This window comes from Phascolarctos cinereus, unplaced genomic scaffold, assembly GCF_003287225.1.
Source record: "Phascolarctos cinereus isolate Bilbo 61053 unplaced genomic scaffold, phaCin_HiC Scaffold_3;HRSCAF=262, whole genome shotgun sequence".
In the NCBI taxonomy this organism is placed as follows: Eukaryota; Metazoa; Chordata; class Mammalia; order Diprotodontia; family Phascolarctidae; genus Phascolarctos; species Phascolarctos cinereus.
The window spans coordinates 222,519,513-222,538,366 of NW_027555736.1; the positions used below are offsets into that span (position 1 = coordinate 222,519,513).

General features: G+C 38.6%; 1 protein-coding gene across 5 annotated transcripts in view; it reads right to left on the bottom strand.

Annotated features, from left to right (window-relative positions):
• Positions 1-18,854, bottom strand: part of NRXN3 (neurexin 3) — a 2,091,311-nt gene that overhangs the window by 1,385,353 nt on the left and 687,104 nt on the right. For all 5 annotated transcript variants that reach the window (XR_013485433.1, XM_078151451.1, XM_078151449.1 and 2 more), the window contains exon 7: positions 7,575-8,013. Coding sequence is in view for 4 of the 5 variants with exons in the window: in XM_078151451.1 (XP_078007577.1) it covers positions 7,575-8,013 (439 nt within the window). In the remaining variant the exon portion in view is untranslated. The remainder of the gene's footprint in view (positions 1-7,574; positions 8,014-18,854) is intronic.

The window sequence follows — 18,854 nt, forward strand, 5'->3', positions numbered from 1 at the left end:
TGATGATTTTAACTTTCCTGGTTGATGGAGCAAATTAAATTATTCAAACATCAAAGGATATGTTGGGGGAAGGGGATTTTATTGTTTTTGATATACATGCTGATTATTACCAACCACTTAAGCTAATGTTGGACATTAGTCCATTGATTAAAAAATGGCTATGACATGACTCTCATGTACAAAACATCATCTACACAGCACACAGAAAAACAGAGTCTCTGTAAGGCAAGGTTATATAGTGAAAAAAACTCTGGATACCTTGGCCCTTTCCTACCTTTCCAGTCTTCCTATACTTTACATACTCCACATGCTCCAATCTAGCTACACTGGCCTATTTGAAGTTCCTCAAACAGGCCACTCCAACTCCCATCTTTGCACTGGCTGTCTCTCCTGCCTAAAGGGCTTTACCTCTTTACCACCCTTTCGTTTCCCTGGCCTCCTTCAAGAATCACCTTAAAGCTCACTTTTTGTAAGGCAGCCCTTAGCCCTTTCAGATTATTTTCAACTTACTACAGATAGACAGACAGACAGATAGATAGATAGATAGATAGATAGATAGATAGATAGATAGATGATAGATAGACAGATAGATAGAGATAAATAGATAGATAGATATAACAGACATATATGCAATATGTATCCACAATATTCACATATGTATATAAAGAAATATATGATATATACCTTTAAGATATATCTATAAGACATATAGATGCATATGCAATAGATATTTGAAGATATAGATAGATGTATATATCTCATATATATGGGCAGCTTGTTGGTACAGTGGGAAAAAGTACCAGGCTTGGAGTCCAGAAGACTCATCTTTGTGAGTTCAAATCAGGCCTCAGACACTTCCTAGCTGTGTGACCCAAGCAAGTCACTTAACCCTGTTTGCCTCAGTTTTCTCATCTGTAAAATGAGCTAGAGAAAGAAATGGCAAACCACTCCAGTATTGCCACCAAGAAAATCCAAAATGGGATCAACAAAAGCCAGACACGACTGAAAAATAACCGAACATATCTTACATATATACATATATGTGCATATACTTATGTGTATAATTATATACATATGCACATATAATATATATGTATATACCATATTGTATTATACACACACACACATACACACACATATTTGCATATGTTTGTGTGTGTGTGTTTTCAAATACCTAGTTATTTACATGTTGTCTCTCACATTTGAATGTGAGCTCCTTGAGGTCAAGGATTGTTGTTTGGTGGTTTCATCTTCGTATCCCTAATGCTGAGCACAGTGCCTGGCACATAGTAAGGTTAATAAATACTTATTAACTGATGGACCGACTGGAGCCAGGAAACAAAAGTCAGAAAACTACTTTCCAACCAAGACATAAATCCTGCCACAATTTCCAGACTCTATGAACAATATCAGAATCATAGAATATCAGTTGGAGAGGGCCTAAGAGATTGATTAATCCAAGCCATATCTAAACAGAGATTTCTGTATTTTAATAGCCCTGTCAAGGAATAATTCTACCTCTATTTAAAATTTTCCAGTGATAGGGTAATTCCCTGTTTCCTGAGTCATTTCATTTCACTTTTAGAGATTTCTATTCTAATTATTTTTTTTTTAATTTGGGCCCTAATCTGCCACATATATTTTTATCTCCTGTGCAGTTTCCCTTCCCCTACTCATATGACTTTCTCGATTTGGACCTACTACTAACTAGTTATAGTACTATGGGTAAGTAATGACATCTCTACAGCCATTTGCCTCATCTATCAAACATGGGGGTTGAATCATGTTAGAGCCACAGAGAGCAATCGTAAACTTATTGGTTAGGGATATTGGTCTATAGTTTTCTTTTTCTGTTTGGACCCTTCCTAGTTTATGTATCATAACTGTATTTATATCTTAGGAGGAATTTGGCAAGATCTCATCTTTTGTTATTTTTGTACACAGTTTATGTTAATAGTAAAATTAATTGTTCTGTGATTGTTTGGTAAAATTCCCTTGTGAATCCATCTATTTCAAACCAGAAGGAGTTATGAGACATATAAAAATGTAAGTCAATAATGTGAAAATATGTTTAATGGGTATGTAAATGTAAAGCCTATATCAGATTGTGCACCATCTTGGGGAGGATGGTGGGGAGGAAGAGGGAGAAAAATTTTCAACTCAAAAGCATATGGAAGTGATTGTTGATAAATCAAAACAAATTAATAAAATTTTAAAAAAAGAAAAAAATGTAAGTAAAAAGGGAGGAGAGAGAGAGCATTGTAAAATGAGACAACACCTCACCTCCCCCAAAACACTTAATGTGATTATGGCCTTCCAAGAAGTCTCCTAGTTCTAAACCATGCAAGATTCCACAATTCTTAAGGAACTTACAAAATACACAACAGGCTAGAATGGATTAGCAATATATTCATACATTTATTGAACATCTATAAATTCCATAATGGTGGGGTCCATGTCTCATGTGTCATTACATCTCATAAAGGATCTAATATGAACTAATTGTGTTTTGTACTCAAAGCTCTCGAAGTCTCCTAAGCTCAGTGAAGAATTAAGAACAACCTTGTAAACTGGACATGGAACCTATGTTATGTATCATAACACAGTGAGAAAAATGTTATATGTGGAGTCAAAGGACCTAGTTTCTACCATTTACTATATAAGAGACCTTGTACAAGTCATTTAACTTAATTGAACTTCCATTTCCTCATATGTAAAGTGAAGGGGTTGAAGTAGGGGAACTCTGAAGTCCTTTTGGCTCTAGATTAATGATCCTATAATCTTAAATTGTGGGGTAAAAGGGTAGAAGGGAAAGGAAGAAGATGGTCAGAGACAATGGTAGTAGCATCGGGGCAGCAACAAGACAACAGTATGACTGCCATATCTCTGGCAAACCCAGCTTAGATATTTAAATGTTTAAATTTAATCCATAACTAGTACTATTTTTAAAAAAATATGAAATGTATTGCTATTGCATGGATTTGGCATCAGTCTGTCAAATCCTGCCTTCCATACAGATATCAGTGTAGAGTCCAACCCTATCACCCTAATATGGAAAGTCTAGAATGGTGGACCTATCCTTGGGATCCCTCAATAAATGCTCTGTTGCTGCACTACCATGTTTTGCTTCAGGTTAGGTATAAATAAATAAGCCTATTGAAGGTTTAAGACGTGTGTGTGTGTGTGTGTGTGTGTGTGTGTGCGCGCGCGCGCGTGCACGCTTAATTCAGCATTCATGTCTCTCTCACACACGTTTAGTCATCATGGGAAATCTATCTAACTCACTGTTGCTTTCTACAATTGTCTTATTAAGACATTTTTCTTTTAACCATCCAACTGATACAAATGATAGTAGACATCTTTGACACTGTCTTCTCCCTTAACCTATGGTCTTTCCCTTGCCCTTAATATTTCCATAGAGAAGGGATTCTTAATTTGGGATCTATGACTTATGAAATGTTTTGATAATAGCATTTCATTATAAGTATTTTCCTTTGCAACTCTATGCATTTAATTTTATACATTTAAAAACAGTATTCTGAGAAGAGGTCCACAGACTTCACCAGTCTGCCAAAGGTGACCACCATATACACACACAAAAAGGTTAAGAACACTTGCCATAGGAGCCATTTGCCATCTAACCAAAAGTTATGCTTTGTACTATGTAAATATAGCATTATAGAAACATTATGGAATTTACTTGCAACCCTAAACATTTCCTGACAATTTTTTTTTATTTTTAGTTTATGAACTGGCCAGTTTCTGTCCTTTATTAGCAAGATTCCTAAGATGTGTGTGCATTGTCTTAAGATTAAAAGAATCTCAGACTGGGACATAAATTTAAGAGGCACAGCTTCTAAATTATTCCATCTGGACAAGGGGGTTTGCGTCTAAATTATTCCATTCTTAAGATTTACTAAAGAAAAAATATTCCACATGGGGGAAAGAGAGATAGAGGTAGTTACAGGATAGGGAACTGTAGATATAGATATAGATGTAGATATAGATATAGATATAGATATAGATATAGATATAGATATAGATATAGATATAGATATAGATATAGATATAGATATAGATATAGATATAGATATAGATATAGATATAGATATAGATATAGATATAGATATAGATCTATATTTTTTTTTGGTGAGGCAGTTGGGGTTAAGTGACTTGCCCAAGGTCACACAGCTAGTAAGTGTTATGTGTCTGAGGCCAGATTTGAACTCAGGGCTAGTGCTCCATCCTCTATGCCACCTAGCTGCCCCAGTATCTATATTTTTATAACGATTGTAGAGATTAATAAAGGACAAGAGAGCAAGTGCTAGACCTAGAATGAGGAAGACTCTGACACTTGCTAACTGCTTATAATGTAGGTAAATTATTTAATCACTCTGATCCTTTTGCAATTTCCTAAGACTTATCTACTTAAAGATAGGTTGTTATCTAATCTTTTTGGCAGAAGAAGGTCCCAGGGCAGAGAAATTATAGAGCCTTAACATATCAAAGATTAGCATTAAATACTATCTAATACCCAAAAGAAGGAAAACATAGTTGAAAATTTCACAAGTTGTGTTTCTGATTACTCTTATTTTCTTAAGGCCAGTCATTTATTTGTTTAAATGAGGTTTCATGCCTTGATTGTAATTATTAGCATATAAAAATATCAGTTGAACCTTACCCCCTTGTGTGAAATACAAATCAAATTTGTGAATGCTTATAAAATAAAAACACACTTCTCATTAATCAGTGACCATAATTTCTTATTCAAAACAAATAATTACTTTGGGGCATAAAAAGTATTAGGAGAAACAAAATTAATGGATTTATATTTGTTCTACCCTTACATGTGACAAAGATTGTGTAAGACCCCCAAGCTGACATGCCACAGAAGATATTAATCATGAAAAAGAAAGAAAAATAAAAACCTCCAGTGACATAACAGATAACATCTAAGGTCCCTTCCAGGTCTGAATCTATGTTCCCATGACAGCTGAGACTGTGGATACCCAAATACCTTTTTATAAGAGTGTTTCCCTCTTCATTGCCTCTATCTCTGACATGCCTGTATTTTATCTTCTCTTTGGGGAAACAGGAGGTTTGAACCTTCAGATAAATTAAAATTTTTGTTGCTTTTTTTCCTTAAAGCATAAAAATCAAACTGTTCATTCTTGCTCAGCAAAGAACATTTAATTTGAAGTCTCTCATCTCCAATCAAGTTTCAGGCAATCAATAAACCTTCCTACTGAGCCCCAAATAGTCCAGTGCTGCAATCTGCTGCCCAAATGTCCTCTGTGCATAACACATTCAACTTCTCCTATGGGCAACAGTGTTCGTTGCTGCTGCCATAAAACTGTCCCATCAAAACACAGTCATCCTAAGCAGTATAGCTATGGATCCCACTGGGTGGAGTAGTGCTTCCTCTCACCCTACCAAATGCATAAGGCTGAATGTAGAGTGAAAATGACCACAGTGTTTTGCACCTAGGGATAATCAGTGCATGTTTGTTGATTTGAATGGAATGAATAAGTTCTCACCAGAGGAGTTTGTCCTTTCAAACCATTGTAATTTTAGTGATTGGAGACCATTAAGTTTTGGAGGCTAGTTAGAATGCAGCAGATATGTATAATAAAGGCAAGAATGTGGAATTAGCCAGCTTCATTCAGCTTCTGTTCTGTCTCCTACCTTCATCTGCATGCCAATCAAAGAGGATCTTGGGAATGAACCTTCCATACCTTTCCTGTGAGTCTATGTGTGTGTATGTATGTATGCATGGGAGAGGAGGGCTCCTTAAACAGAATTCCCAGAATAAGTTTTGGGGATACAGTCTCACAATTAGGGATTAAATGGAATAACAAGGAATTTTATGGACAGCTACACAGGATTATGGACATTAAATCAGCATCAGACAAAGAATAATTGTAAAGAACAGATGATGCTAGTCTGGGAAATCCTGTTGGCTTTGTTCGATGTTTCCTGTCTGGACATGTTGGCTCACAGCCTCAGCTATGAGCTAAAAGAGTGTCAGCTAGCCCTTGGAAGGAAAAGGTTTCCTAGCTACTGGCACACCAGCAGAGAACAGGTAGATGGCCCTGAAGAACTGCGGCACAGCACATGGTACCAAGGGGGAGCTGAATAACTCAACAACATCACCTAAAGTGTAAAAGAAGTAAAAATAAAAGAAGACTCCTAGCACAGTGGAGACATGATGCCCACATTCTGGGTGGAAAGCAGTATGAGGACATTCAAGCAGGCCAGCTGCATCCCTAAATGCATATCCTCCACACGTGTGCCTCAATCACACAGGTTCCTGGCACGTACCCCTGCATGCGTGTTTCCTGGCCAAGCATGTTTCCTGTATGTATGATTTCAATGCATATAAACTGGTGAGGGGTATTCTTTGGTGTTCATCTTTGCTGACAGAAGAGTAACCTATAGGAAAGTATACCCCATGTGTACGTGGAGAGTTACTTTAGTGTCATTTCCTTGCTATGCAATTTGATTAATCGCCATGTTTTTGCCAGCTTTTACAAGCTTGTGTGCTATGGTTCTGAATGGGCGCTGATTCAATGAGTTCCTTCAACCTAGAGTAGTTTATTTTATTTTATTTTTTCTGGATGCTCATGTGTAAAGTGGGACTCTAGAAGACACATAGTTACCCTAAAATAGGACTTCTTCCTGCCTCTATAATACCTGAATGAGAAATTAGATCAAATTAGTGAGAGATTCATATGATCTAGATACTGGGGAAATAATTGCCTTTCTTATAACATTTAGCAGGCCCTTAAGTTTGTAATGGCCCAGAAGAAGCCAGAATAAGACTGGTCAGGTATGCAGAAGCCCGAGGTTCCATATTAGCCTCTTTTTTCCCTCTCTTTGTTATTGTTCCAGAGTGGCTGTGTATTGCCCCAGGCAGGCTTGTTTGATCTGAGGCTGCAGAAACAAGCAAAGCCATTTAAACTAAATGTAAAAGGTTATGAGGAGGAAGGGAGGTTAGTGAGGTCTGAGCAAAGAATGAAGAATAGGCTTTCACTCTAAAGCAAGGCTTTAAATTGAACATGACTTCAGGAAAAATCAATGTGCTTTTCCCTTTCTTGTCATAATTTTCTCGACAACATGACTTTTGCCAATTATTGAGGGGTATATCTGTTGCATAAACTACTGTACTGTGAAGCCACTGTAAGGTAAAGTCATCTGATCTGGCATCTGTAGTCTCACAACTGGTTTTCATAACAATGAGAAGGGGAAAAATATCAACACGAATGTCATGACAGTCTCTTTGTAGTACGAATTGTACATACAGTATTTTAAAATTTATGTCCAGTTTAAGGCCCACTGGGGACATAGCTAAAATGAGAGTGTAATATGTGACAGGAAGAAGGAGAATTCAAGCTACAAATGGGCCAAGAGTCCGGTTCAGAAATAAACACCTAAAAGAATACTCAAAGGGAACATGAAACACCAGTGAAGCACACAAAGAATTGGGGAATAGGTAACCAGGAGGCTCTAGATCAGAATGACTGTTTATACTTTGCCCTGAACCTCACCTACCACATGCCTTTAGTGTCTCCTACCTGATCTGCCATCTCGTTGAATGTCCACATGGTACCATTCTCCATCATTTGCTTTCTTCTGGGTGGCTTTCACTTTGATGGTGCCAGAACCCATATCAAGGAGCAGGTAGAGGTTCCCATCTAGCAGTTCAACAGCAAAGAAGTCGACTTTGGTGTTCTTTTGACTCCGGGAATCCTTTCTCTCCTGGGGCTTGCCATGAGTGAAAAGGATGAGGCCATTGGGTTCTGTTGTACGGAAGTCAAAGGAGATCGAGCCCATTCTCTTGGTGTTCCACTTGGGAAGGCTGATATAAGCCTCAGGGGTCTCAAAGTTGATGGGGTCCAGCGTTGCCACATTTTCACATTTGAACACCACCTCGCCATATATTTTCATCTTGGTGTCCCCAATCCTGGCCAACCGAGACAGCTCCAGACGAATGTCATTATTCTTATAAACAACCTATCAGAGATCAAACAGAAATGCCACATGAATCAGTCTTGCAAACAATAGTTCTCTATTGCTAGTTAGGCTTCAGAGAGAAGCGCTCAGGACAAGGCTTAAGGGCACTACACTCTGCAATGATATTACACAAGGACATAAAGGAGAGTCTTAGAGGACCTTGGTGAGCACACTGAGCCTTCAATCAATTTTCTCAATCTCTCTTTTTCTCTCTCCCTTCTGCCCAATTCCTTAATCTCCTACAGTCAGAATGTAACACAAAAGACAAGGTTCTTATGTAATTAGGATGCTTTACTTTTTGACTTTAGCGATGTTAGGAATAGCTTTGGGGCTAGATGGTAGAGTGGGTTGAATGCCAGGCCTGAAGTGAGGAAGACCCGAGTTCAAATCTGGCCTCACATACTTGCTAGCCATGTGACTCTGTGGCAAGTCACTTGACTTCTGTTTGCCTCAGTTTTATCATCTGTAAAATGGGGATAATAATAGCACCTACCTTCCTGGATTGTTGTAAAAATAAAATGAAATAATAATTGTAATGAGTTAGGCAATGCCTGGCACGTAGTAATAATAATTATTATTAATAATAATATTGTTACTGTTATGTTCAGAATTATATCTAGTCAGGGTCACCAGGGCTTTTTGCTCCAAGCGATTAGAAGTGGGAAGAGTGCTTCCTCATAGTAGGGATCCAATTCCCTGGAAAGTGGAAGGGAGAAAGTCTCCTAGTGCCTGAATGGTCAGTCTTGAGAAAGAATAAAAGTTAAAGACTCCCTGGGAAAATCCTTCTCTTTCCAGACCAGGTCCAGCCTTGACTACGTGGGCAGCACAACTCCTAGGCATCCCAGATAAGTAGTGGTCTGAGTAGCAGTCCCCAAGAGTGCTTGCTACCCAGGGCACTTTAGAGGTATCAAGATCCATGGGAAAGAGGAACAATATATTTTAGATTGGGAGTTGGATTTTCCTACTGCATTTAGCCTGAGTTGAGAGGTAACACAGCTACTGGACAGCTCTGGGAAGAACAGTCCCTTAGACTCAAATCTCACTCAAATCAATCAAATAACGGAGTAGTAGATAGAGGGCAGGATTTACCAGCCTATGACACTGAACAAGTCACTTAATCTCTCTGTGCCTCAGTTTTCTCATCTGTAACATGAGGGTGCTGGATTCTATAGCCCGTAAGGTCTCTTCCCGCTTGTAATGTGTGATCCTGTGATCTTTCAGACTGAGTTTGTCCCAAGGGCCACAATTCCAAGAGCCAGAATGCTTCTGGTTGTAGATACATTGTACTTGTATACATCTGCAGCTTAAAATGGGGCAGCCAGGTGGGCAAGGAGATAGAGTGCTAGGCCTGAAGTCAAGAAGTCTCATCTTCCTTAGTTCAAATCCAGCCTCAGACACTTACTAACTGTGTGACCGGGGCAAGTCACTGAAGCCTGTATACCTCAGTTTCCTCATCCATAAAATGAGCTGGAGAAGAAAATGCAAACCACTCCAGGATCTTTGCCAAGAAAACCCCAAAAGGGGTCACGAGGAATCTGATGTGATTGAAAAATCCCTAAACAACAACAGCTTACAACATATTTCTCAAAAAATTACTAGCTCCAGTCAAAGCCTGACGTAACTACAAAGCAGTTACCTTTTATGCCTAATCCCCCATAGCAACATCATAGAAGTTTGTCTGCATATGCCATTCCGGGGAACAGACCATTCTGACACAGGACCCTTGGGTATAATGTGTGTCATTCATGGCTGTATTCTTAAAGGTAAAGAGAATAACTCTTCTATCCTTTGCCCTAATTCACCCTAGCTTAGATATTACTATCTGTTTATCTTTGATAAACAGAACTTTGAGGAGGGAGACAGCCCATGTGGGGCTCTTCAATGAATCTCTAACTTCAAACTGTTGAATTATCAACCATCACCAGGATGTAGGCAAATGGAATAGCTCTGCTGTCACTAAATCTTCCAAAATAACAGCATGGTGATGTTTACACCAGCAACCTACATCTTACTGTTTCCATGAGCCAAAAGACCTAACATTATCATTGAATGCAGATTTTTGAAAACTTCATTTTCAGTAGCTCTGAGTTTCATATTTAATCTTAAATGTCAAATTAAAATCACTCATTAAAAAGGTCCCAGAATCTTCCCATTCTAAGTTTTGATAGGTTGACCACATATAGAGAGCACATATTGTAGGATCACACTATAATTGCACCAGCAATGCAAAAACACTGAAAAAAATTATAATAGAAGTAAGTCATTGCTCCGATTTCTATCCTTTTCATCCTCCTACTCTTCAGTGTTATCTTTTGGGGAAACAAATCTGATAAAATAATAAAAATAGTAAAAGTCTATTATCTTCCCTACCTTTATTTTGAATGGCTGGTGTTATATCAAAACACTGAGAGCAGCCAGCTGATACAGTGGATAGAACTCTGGGTTTGGAGTCAGGAAGACCCGAGTTCAAATGTAACCTGAGACACTTACTAGTTGTATGACCCCAGGCAAGTCTCTTAACCCTGTTTGACTCAGTTTCTTCATCTGTTAAATGAGCCAGAGAAGGAAATGGCAAACCACTCCAGTATCTTTGCCAAGAAACCCCCAAATGGAATCACAGAATGTTGACACAACTGAAATTACTGAACAACAAAATATTAAATAATTAATTGTTAAAAGTTAATGACCAATGAATAATTAAAGTGACAATGGTCTTGACCATAGTGGATTAAGAGCTAGACCTGGAATCGGGAAGACCTGGGGAAAGTCCTGTTGCTGACAGACAGGGGCTTGGGGACTCTGGACAAGTAAGTCACTTAGTATCTTAGGAGGCTCTCTAAGACTCCAAATTGAAGAGCAAGTGCTGACTTGTATTGGTAGAGGTAGCGTCTTTCCTGGAAGTTCCCTACATAAAGGGAATCATGGGTCTGGTCCAAATAAATAATCATGAGTACTGAAAGATTACTTTTTCTATCCCATCCAGGAAAGGCAGAATGCCTTTGAGGCCCAGTCACAGAATTACAGGATTTGAAAGCAGAAAGAAACCAGAGATCATCTAGTGTAACCCCCTCATTTTGTCAATGAGGAAAATGAGGTCAAGAGAGGCTAAGTGATTTGCCCAAAGTTAGAGAGCTTTGAGGAGACCCCAGGAATAAATCAAAGGTGAATTCAAGCCCTCTGGCAGACAACAAATAAGAAGGGGAGTGATTTCAGTAGTAACTAAGTGCTGGAACAGAGGCATGACTTAATATAGTTAGGGGAAAAGGGTATTTACTCTGAACTGGGAGGAGAAAAGATTGGAAATGTAGAACACAAACATCCTAGTGAGTTAGACCTCAAGACTTAGACCAGCAAAAGACTAGACTCAGGTACCTGGGTCTCTGTGGTTATACAGACAGGAAGATCTCTAAATAAAACCTGTCTCCTAAAGTGATATTTAATGTCTCTAACATAATGGTTTATAGTCAGTGGAAACCCAGTCCTCTACTCTGAAATCCCTCGCCTTTTTTTCCTATTGTCAATCATGTCTTGCCAAATCTCGAACCTGGATTATTCCTATGGTTTCCTTCCTTCATTCATATTTATGTGGTACTGAGTGGAACTGAATAAAATCATGAAATTATCCTGATTGGGTCCACTACAAATTTTATGTTATTCTCTAATTTCAACTGGAACCTTACTGCATTATTTTCCTCCCTAAATGAATCAAGCCTCCCATAGTCCCTCTGCCCTCCATCCACTCAGATGAAGACCTTCACACACACACACACACACACACACACACACACACACACACACACACAAGACATTTGTAGGAGAGTTCTTCCTTTTTCATTTCATTTAAATACCTTTACCATTAACTCCTTCTTTAGTCCAGTCTTGGATGAAAAAATGGCCCTAGTTCATGCCAATGCTAATCTATCTACATGTACCTTTGATCCTATCCTCTCCCCATCTTCTCTGACAGATTTCCCCAACTATAATCCTCACTCTTTTATCTCTAACCTCTCCAATCTATTGGATCATTTCCTGCTGCCTATCTCTCCCATACTTAAAAATGCTCACTTGATCCTGAAATTCTTGGTAGCCATCATGCTGTATCTTTCCTCCCTGTATAGGATAAAAGAAAAAGATATCTACACCCAGTTTAGTTCATTCATCATCTATATCATGCCTATTAACTCTGCTCTATTCTCTTCTCTTTCTATATTCTTAATGAATCAGCTCCCATAGACTGAATTGCCATCTCTACTGAGGACTTCCAGACCTATATGTTTAGCCGTAGTATCTTTCATGATCTCTCATCCCACTTTACCAACCGCCTCTCAGATATCTCAAACTGAATGCAAGTATCTCAACTGCAACATGTCCAAAACAGAACTCATATTATTTTGTTTTGTTTTGTTTTTGTGAGGCATTTGGGGTTAAGCAACTTGCCCAGGTCACACAGCTAGTGAGTGTTATGTGTCTAAGGCTAGATCTGAACTCAGATCCTCCTGACTCAGGGCCAGTGCTCTATCCACTGTACCATCTAGCTGCCCCAGAACTCATATTATTAAAAAAAAAAAACCTATCCCTCTTCTGAATTTGTCTGAAGTCACTTCTTCCAGTCACCCAGATTCACAACCTCTTTTTCATTCTTGACTCCTCACTTCAAATGACCACACACATTCAATAAACTGACAGATCACGTAATTTCTATCTCCACAACATCTCTCCTATAGGTGCCTTCTTCCCATTCACACAGCTACCACCCTATTTCAGAACCTCATCATCTCTCCCAGACTACTGTAATAATGTTCTATTTGGCCTTCCTACTTTGAACATCTACCCAAAACACAAGTCTGTCACTCCCACACACATGTACACATAATCAATAACCTCTACTGGACCCCTATTACCTCTACAATCAAGTATAAACTCTCAGTTTGGTACTAAAATCCTTCATAACCTGTACTCCTTCCCAAAATTCCATTGCATATTAGGTACATTATATTTATATAAATACAGATAGTCTCACCCAATCGGATGTAAGCATCTTAAGGACAAGGACTGTTTCATTTTTTTTTCTTTATTTCACCAGTGCTTAGCAAAGTGCCTGGCACAAAGTAAGTACTTAATAAATGTTTGATGATTGATTGACTAATGGAAAAAGTACAGGTCTGATCATGTCACTCCCTACTTAATGGGCTCTGGTGACTCCCTATCACCTGCAAGATCAAATATAAATCTTCTCTTTGGCATGCAAAGCCTTTCAAAACCTTACACACACACACATACACACACACACACACACACACACTCATATACACACTTCCAGTCTTCTTATACCTTATAATACCCCCACCTTCACATGTTTTTCAATCCAGTGACATGGCCTCTTTGCTGTTCCTCAAACAATATATTACATCGCCAGAATCCAGGCATTTTCACTGGCTATCTCTCGTGCCTGGAATGTTCTCCATTTTCATCTCTGTCAGTTGACTTCCTTCAGGTTCCAGTTAAAATCTTGTGACTTCTACAGGTACCCTTTACCAATCTCTCCTAATTCTAGTGCCTTCCTCTTGTTGACTATTTCCAATTTATCCTGTATAATAACTTGTTTCTACACAGTCATCTGTATGCTGTTTTCCCCATTAGATGCTCCTTGAGAACAAGAGCTGCCTTTTACCTTTCTTTGTATTCCTAGTGCTTAACACAGTGCCTGTTGCAAAATAAATGTTTAGTGACTGACATCTGTACATCTCAGCTCAGATTATCTTCTATATTATCTTGGAATGATTACTAGATCATATAATACTGACCTTTCTCCTTCTAGTCCTTCCCTCACTCTTACGGCTACACATTTTTGTACTTAAGTAGAAATACTCTTCTATTTTTCCACACATTTAATCATTGCCTCAGCAAGTAGGTTGTAATTACTGTTACAGCAGAGATCATACCATATACTTCTTTTGCATCCTGAGCTCCCAAACACAATCTCTGGTTCTTTCAGTCTTCTTATCTCTTATCCCTTTATTAGAAACCAATTCTTCCACCTATTATCTTGAATCCTTTAGTCTTCCAGAGTTCCTTAGTTTTCCAGCCTGTGAATGCTGTATGATCTCTTACACACTAAAATCCCTTGTTGTCTTAATCCTACACCGTTTCTACTTTTCTAACATTCAGTCTTTGATAACTCTTAGCATCTGCCTCCTCTGCTCCTACTTCTCATTTTTTAAACATTCTACTGGTGAAAATAACAACATCTTTCTGACTGAGTCTTCAACAGATTTGAGTTATCTAACTTTCACTGGACCCTCACTCCTACATAGCAAACTTTTTTATGCACATCTCATTGACTTTATCACATATGCCACAATGGCTGTTGCTAACATTGATCTTTCTTCCTCAATCACCCAACTCTGCTTCCTCACTCAACATTCTCAGCAGATGACATTACATCCCACATCATTGAGAAGACTGAGGTCACTTGATACAAACTCCTTCAATTCCCCACCTCTATGTCTTTAAATTTCTTCACTCACTTTCTCCTTTCCTTCAGTCGCAGAAAGAAAGTGCTCCTTCCTAACTTAGTCCTTTCACTTCTGAACCTGATTTAATTCCCTTCCATCTCTGAAACCTCACATTAGAAATCTCTCTCTTCCTGTTTCTCTATATATATTGTTTTCTCTGTCTCCCTTTGTACATGCCTCTGTGTCTGTAGATATCTTTCTGTCCATTTCTGGGTCTATCTCTCTCTTTGCCTTTCTATCTGTCTCTATTTCTATCTCTTTAATGACTCTCTCTTTTTCTCTCTGTCTTGTCTCTATATTTCTGTCTCTGTGTCTCTGTCTATCCATCTGCCTCTCTCTGTCTCTGTGTTTCTCTTCATGTCTCTGCATCTCTGTTTTTCTCTTTGTGTGACTTTCCCTCTCTTCTCTTCCTCCTTCTTCCTCTTTACTGATTTCTTCTCCTCTTTCCACAAATACACAAATAAGCCTTTTGTTATCCTGCTACCTTCTCAAACTATTACCTTAACTTTCTTTTTCCTTTCACTGTAAGGCTTCTAAATTAAGTCAGCAAGTATTTCTTAAATACTTATTATGCCAGGTACTATAATAGAAAGGAAGAAAGAGGAAGAGGAGGAGAAGGAGGAGGAGAAGGAGAGAAAGAGGAAAGAACAAGAACAAGAATTATTCCGGGCTAGAACTTTGGTGGGGGGAATTTTAAAAAGTTTCCAGGAAGAAAATTTCTCTATCAATGCAGATGATAACCATCTTTGTAATTTAAAATCTTTAAGAATTACCTCTCCGGGGCGGAGCCAAGATGGCAGAGTGAAAGCAGTGACTTGCTTGAGCTCTCCTCCAAACCCCTCCAAATACTCATAAACAATGCTCTAAACAAATTCTGAAGCAGCAAAACCCACAAAAAGACAGAGTGAAATAAATTTCCAGCCCAAGACAACCTGGAAGTCTGATCAGAAAGGTGTGGTGCTCTGGGCTGGGAGTGCAGCAGCTCAGCACAGCATGGGCACGCAGGCCACAGTGAACCTGGAGCAGGCCTCAGAGAACTGAATCGCCGGCAGTTGTGGAGGTTTCCAGACTCCTCAATCCACCACTGCCAAAGACAACTTAGAAGGTCAGTGGGAAAAGTCTGTTCCTGTCAGTGCTGAGACAGGAAGGGGGGGGGGGGCAGCTGCTTCCCGACCTTCTGGCCCACAGACTGAGGGAATTCAGTGGCTGATCAGAGAGGGATTGCAGGGATCTCTTTGCCAGTGCTGAGGCAGGAATCTCTTGCTTTTCCCATGTTTGGATCTGGGTCACGGTTCTGGGCAGCGGTGCTAGGGTGAGGAGCACTGGCATGGTGGAGCTTGTAGTGGCTGTGGAGAGAACCCCTCCTCACAGTTACAGGACAGAAAGGAATACGTGTGGTCACAGGCCAGGAAAGGAGTAAACACCTCGCCCCTTATCATACCACCTTGGAAGAACTGAAAATTTACAGGTCCCTACATGTATCTCTGAAAACAGCTACACAAACCTCTGAAGCTTGGGACTGTACATTCTCCACATTGGAAGCAGCCTCTTACCTTAACAAATAGTTTAAAACTCAAGTAATTGGCTGGGATCATGAGCAAGCAGTGCAAAAAGAGTCAGACTATATTATCTTACTTTGGTGAAAAAGAAGATCAAAATATACAACCAGAAGAAGACAACAAAGTCAAAGGTCCTACACCCAAAGCCTCCAAGAAAAATATGAATCAGTCCCAGGCCTTGGAAGAGCTCAAAAGGGATTTTGAGAAGCAAGTAAAGGAAGTAGAGGAAAAACTGGGAAGAAAAATGAGAGTGGTACAAAAAAATCATGAAAAACAAGTCAACAGCTTGCTAAAGGAGACCCAAAAAAATACTGAAGAAAATAACACCTTAAAAAATAGCCTAACCCAAATGGCAAAAGAAGTCCAAAAAGCCAATGAGGAAAAATGCCCTAAAAAGCAAAATTGGCCAGATGGAAAAGGAAGTACAAAAGCTTACTGAAGAAAATACTTCCTTCAAAATTAGAATAGAGCAATTCGAAGATAGCGACTTTATGAGAAATCAAGACACTGTAAAACAAATCCAAAAGAATGAAAAATTATAAAACAATGTGAAATATCTCATTGGAAAAACAACTGACCTGGAAAATAGATCCAGGAGAGAGAATTTAAAAATTATTGGACTATCTGAAAGCCATGATCAAAAAAAGAGTACAGAGACCTCCCTTTCAAGAAATTATCAAGGAAAACTGCCCTGATATATTAGAACCAGAGGGCAAAATAGAAATGAAAGAATCCACAGATCTCCTCCTGAAAGAGATCCCCAAAGGAAAACTCCTAGGAATATTGTAGCCAAATTCCAGAGTTCCCAGGTCAAGGAGAAAATATTACAAGCTGCCAGAAGGAAACAGTTCAAGCACTGTGGAAACACAATCAGGATAACACAAGATTTAGCAGCTTCTACATTAAAGGACCACAGGGCATGGAATATAATATTCTGGAGGGCAAAGGAGATAGGACTACAACCAAGAATCACCTACCCAGCAAAACTGAGTATAATCTTTCAGGGGGAAAAAATGGTCACTCAATGAAATAGAGGATTTCAAGCATTCCTGATGAAAAGACCAGAGCTGAATAGAAAATTTGACTTTCAAATACAGAACTCAAGTGGAACATGAAGAGGTAAGCAGGAAAGAGAAATCATAAAAGACTTATTAAGATTGAACTGTTTACATTCCTGCATGGAAAGATGTTTTTTGTAACTCATGAGAACTTTGTCAGTATTAGGGTAGTTGGAGGAAAAAAATTATATGGATAGATAGATAGATAGATAGATAGATAGATAGATAATATAGGCTAGACCAGAGGTGTCAAACATGTGGCCCACAACATTCCTAAAGTATGGGCTAAACTAGATGAAGATATCATTCTTATCTGATTGTAATGTGCTGATGTATTGGGGTAGGTTTTTTTTTTTTTTTTTTTTAGGCAATTGGGGTTAAGTGACTTGCCCAGGGTCACACAGCTAGTAAGTGTCAAGTGTTTGGTCTGAGGCCAGATTTGAACTCAGGTCCTCCTGACTTCAGGGCCGGTGCTTTATCCACTGCACCATCTGGCTGCCCCTGATGTACTAATTTTAAAGAAATATAAAAATATGTTTGGTTTTCTAGTCAATATGTAGCCCACAAGGATCCTTATATATGATTTAGTGGCCCCCATTTATATTTGAATTTGAAACTACTGAGCTAGACCATAGGCTATTTGGAGATTCCACCACAGTTGAATCCCAAAATTTCTCGGAATACTTTAATGTATGTTTTCCAAAAATCTAAGATTGATACTACATCATGCTTGTTATTCCTCTCCTTGATCACAAATTAGATGGCAGATTCAGGATTCAAAAAGATTCCCATTATTTCTACTCTATCAGTCAGTTCTTCCTAGTTAGTGAGAAAAATAAATAGGAGTTCCCCTAATTACTTCCCCTGCCTTTTGGGGGAAGAAACTATCCATTAAGGCAAGCCAAAAAATTATTAAGTACTCTGCTTTTGGAAGCAAAAGAGAGCTCTAGCAATGTCTGGATATTTGAAGCCCCTGTGTTTCTATGGTAGGCTCACCCTCTTTCATGATGTATTTCCTAAACTTTTAATCTATTTTTTCCTTTTCAGCTTATCTGTAGCATATCCTGATGACAATATCACTTCCACTTCTGGCTCTATGGATCTTTGTCCAAATGTTTCCACCATGTTGCATTCATTTGTGTTCCTTGATGTGAATATATTTTCATAATATATTATATTACATTATCCCATCTTATTTATAGATTATTTTTCTTTCAAATATGGCATATTTGTCCAGAGACATATTTCCATAATAGATCTTATCTCACAAAGTTTCAATTATTCTTATGGGGTAAAATTTTCCTTCTGCATTAATGCAAGGCCTCTAATGTATTTTGCTCAACTGTGCATTTCTATATAGATAACTGAGGCCACAGTTTTATTACTTACTCCTTTTTGGATTTTATTTCATGAATTTCTGGGCATTGCCACTGCTAAATTATAGCTCATATCTATAGTATATTTTCTCCTTCCCTTTTTCTTTTAAAGTCCTTTTGGTTAGCTTGGCAAAACTCCAGACAAATACATTTTACCAGTTCTCATTAGGTACACTCCATCCCTGACCAAGAGTCTGTTCTTCTTATATTTTAATTTACAATCCACATTCCATTCCCATATATTATCATCTAAACGCAAATTATGAGTGACAAGGTACAGAGTAAGCACTGCTATACTTTTTCAATTGAATTGACTCTTCAAGTGGAGACATA